This window comes from Austrofundulus limnaeus, unplaced genomic scaffold (genome assembly GCF_001266775.1).
Source record: "Austrofundulus limnaeus strain Quisiro unplaced genomic scaffold, Austrofundulus_limnaeus-1.0 Scaffold81, whole genome shotgun sequence".
In the NCBI taxonomy this organism is placed as follows: Eukaryota; Metazoa; Chordata; class Actinopteri; order Cyprinodontiformes; family Rivulidae; genus Austrofundulus; species Austrofundulus limnaeus.
The window spans coordinates 269,149-272,212 of record NW_013952483.1 but is presented as its reverse complement, the minus strand read 5'-3'; the positions used below and the strand labels follow the sequence as shown (position 1 = coordinate 272,212).

The 3,064-nt window shown below is 38.6% G+C and overlaps 1 protein-coding gene across 2 annotated transcripts in view; it reads left to right on the top strand.

Moving 5' to 3' along the window:
• lims2 (LIM and senescent cell antigen-like domains 2) overlaps nucleotides 1-3,064 on the top strand; it is a 23,931-nt gene that overhangs the window by 2,056 nt on the left and 18,811 nt on the right. The window contains exon 1 of one of the 2 annotated variants that reach the window (XM_014011487.1): nucleotides 2,078-2,334. The exons of the other annotated variant lie outside the window; for it this stretch is intronic. Within the exon in view, the coding sequence (XP_013866941.1) occupies nucleotides 2,234-2,334 (101 nt within the window). The 5' untranslated portion in view covers nucleotides 2,078-2,233. Of the gene's footprint in view, nucleotides 1-2,077; nucleotides 2,335-3,064 lie in introns of those variants that run through there. 2 annotated transcript variants of the gene reach the window in all.

Sequence of the window (3,064 nt, the reverse complement as noted above, 5' to 3'; positions counted from 1 at the left end):
GAACTAGAAGTTTGTTGGTTTTACTCCAACCATTTGCTACGAAATAAGGAGCCGTGCAGGCAGGAATAGACTCCACATTAAGTTTTACACACGTACTGTACACACACTGCTGCAAAGAGGAAGTGATGTGGCCATGCCGACTGAGATAACGGCAGCGGAAGAGTTTGTAGCACTGAAGCACTTTAGAAACAGCTGAAACTTCCTAACAGTTTGACGCATTCTAGGTAAGATGCTTCATTTTTATTTTAAAAAAGTAATACCGGGTAAATAAAACATTGCGATGCCCAATTTCTTGCAGCAAGTGCAGCGTTATCGAGTTATTTGCAGCGTGCCTTCGACATCTTGTGTTTTTGTCTCATGCATTAAAACAGCTGTTTGCATTTCCTGTGTGAGAAAGATGGTGTGACTCGGTTTATAATTAAAATATTATTAGAGCATCCTGCAGAATACGATGCATTACAAACTTAAACAAATTAAGAACATATTATTAACTTTATTTAGGTTGACTGTAGTGTTAAAAAACAAGAATAAGTTAGTTTTAGATTTGTTACAAACAGAATTACTAATATTACCACATCTTTTATTAAATGTAGATGTAATACCAGCGTYGTCCACACAGAGGCAGTGTAGTCACTGTGGCGAGCTTGTAGCTGATGTGGAGTCAGATGTGATTAGATCAGCAGTTTTCTCAACACGTTTATAACAGCTCAAAACTATGATCCAAAACTAGCTTGGGGYCACAAATTTCAGACTTGTCAAACATTTTTTCTGATCCCTCCCCACCTCCTACTTTGGATAACATCACTTTAAACATAAAGTATTTTTCCCTTTAAGTTTGAGGAGGATTAAGTAAATTGACCCATTGTTACGAAGCAGAGGGTGAAAAGCGTTTCCTACTGACCAGGTGTTGCTGTGTGCTGTGTGTCRTCGTTAAACACAAGTGGAATTTTGAACAGGTCAAGGCAAGCAAGTATTGGGCATGTACCTGTCAGCGCAGGTGTTGCATAGTTAACACCTCATCTGAACTGATGAATTCACTTTGCATTTAAAGAAAAGTATCAACACAGTTAGCGATGAGAATTTAAAATAGGAAAATGTGTAGTTTTAGTAGCATTTTCTTTCTTTCTGCCTGCCTCTCTGATGGTATGGGGGTGCATTAATGTCTGTGGCATGGACAGACTGCAGTCCTGCAAAAACACTCAATGCAAAAAAAAAAAAAAAAAAAAAAAAAACGTGAACAGATTTTAAAACAACATCCAGTAAAGCAATAAGCAATGAAGACCTAAGGCTATTAAACAGCTTGAATCCAACTTTAGACAGGAATTTGCTCCAAAAACTCCAGAAACTCTGTTCCTAAACATTTACAAACAGCTGTTAGAAGAAAAGCAGCTTACAATTTCTTAACTTCAACAGTTCCGAGTTGCAAATAATTCGGAGTTTATTTGTATATTTTCCACAGCTTGAATAACGACAATTGGGCTTATAATATTTGAAAATTAAAAATCGTCTGAGTTCATTCTGCAAGATTTACAAGAACTTTGGTTCGAAGATCCAATGTCTGTTTACATTTGTTTCCTCTTCAGCTGTCTTCGACATTTTTCTCTCTCTCTTTTTTTTCTCCTTGGATGGTGAAAACAGCTCTTTTTTTTTTAGTTTAGGCAGTCCTCCTGAGAGGCGACTGTCCAGGTCTGCAAAAATGCATTTGTTGTGTTTAGTGTCGGTCAGAGAGGAGCACTGTTCCCACATAATGCTGGAATGAATTATTCATAGACTGACATTTTTTTGTTTTTCAATAGTTTGTTTGTTTCTGCTGAGAAGTCGTTTTCAGTTTTGCAAAAGGAAGGGCACAAATCAAATCTAAGAGGCTGAAACTGGAATCTGCTGATGGCTGTTTTTAGCTGTTTTGCCGCCATTTGTTTTTATTTTTAAAAAGAATAAAAAGAAAAGAAGGAGGCAGCTAAAGTCATCTGCTCCTCTTTTCTTTATGCGTTGCCCTCTACCTGCTGCTGGAGGGGGAGGGGGAGCGAGAAGGTGTTCATGCTGTGAGGCCACACCTCTGTCTGTCCTCCCTCAAAGGTGTGAGCCCCAGGGGGGGTGTTGGAACGAGGAGCAACGCTACCTAACATTTTCAAACTCGGATCCCAGGATTTCTTTTGGAGTGACAGAGTTTTCAGCTCACGAGAAGTAGGAAGGAAGGAAAGGGGAGAGAGAGAGAGAGAGAGGCCAGAAGGAGATGAAGTCTTTGAGGCTGAAAGAGTTGTCAAACTCAGACTTGTACAGACGAAGACAGGAGAGACCAGACAGTTATGGAAACCTGGAAACAGACAGCCTCAGGTGAGTGGAGGTTATTATGAAGCATTTTTTTTTTTCATTTTTATTTTACTGATTATTTGAGAAATGCTATGCTCTTATGGTACTGGTGCTGATATTATATTTACATGTGATTCTCAATATGCACCAGGCAGAGCTGAACTCATCTGTGAAGCTCATGTTTATCTAAATAAATTATTTAACCAGAGTTTTATCATTTTTGTTTTTATTGTATACGTTGGCTAAAGACTGTCACAAAAACTGGAGTATTTTTAAGTTGATTTTTAGATTTGATCTGCTGAATTAACTTGGTGTTTTTCCTTTCAAAGAATGGTTGAAAACACACTGTTGTACACTTTGACCTTTTGAACTGTTGCGATTGGCGTGATTTGATTATCAGCGTTTTTTTTAATCATTAATTTTCCCCCGATTTATCTGTTTACACCACCGTTCAGAACAGATGTGGGAAGTTGCCACATCATTACCAAATAATCTCTGCCTCTACCTGTCCGTCCTGTTGGCAAGAACAGATGCGGGGATACGTGGTGCAGAGTTTGCTAAATTCTGCAACAGATGGTTGACTGAGCGCCAAGAAACTTCAGCAAGTTTGGTTTCACAATATGATAAGATCAGCTTTTTAATGATGTTCTTTCCTTTTTCTTTTTTCTTTTTTTTGTCGAACACCCTCTCCTGCAAACCTCATTTTGTGGATGTGTGTGTGTGTGTGTGTGTGTGTGTGTGTGTGTGTGTGTGT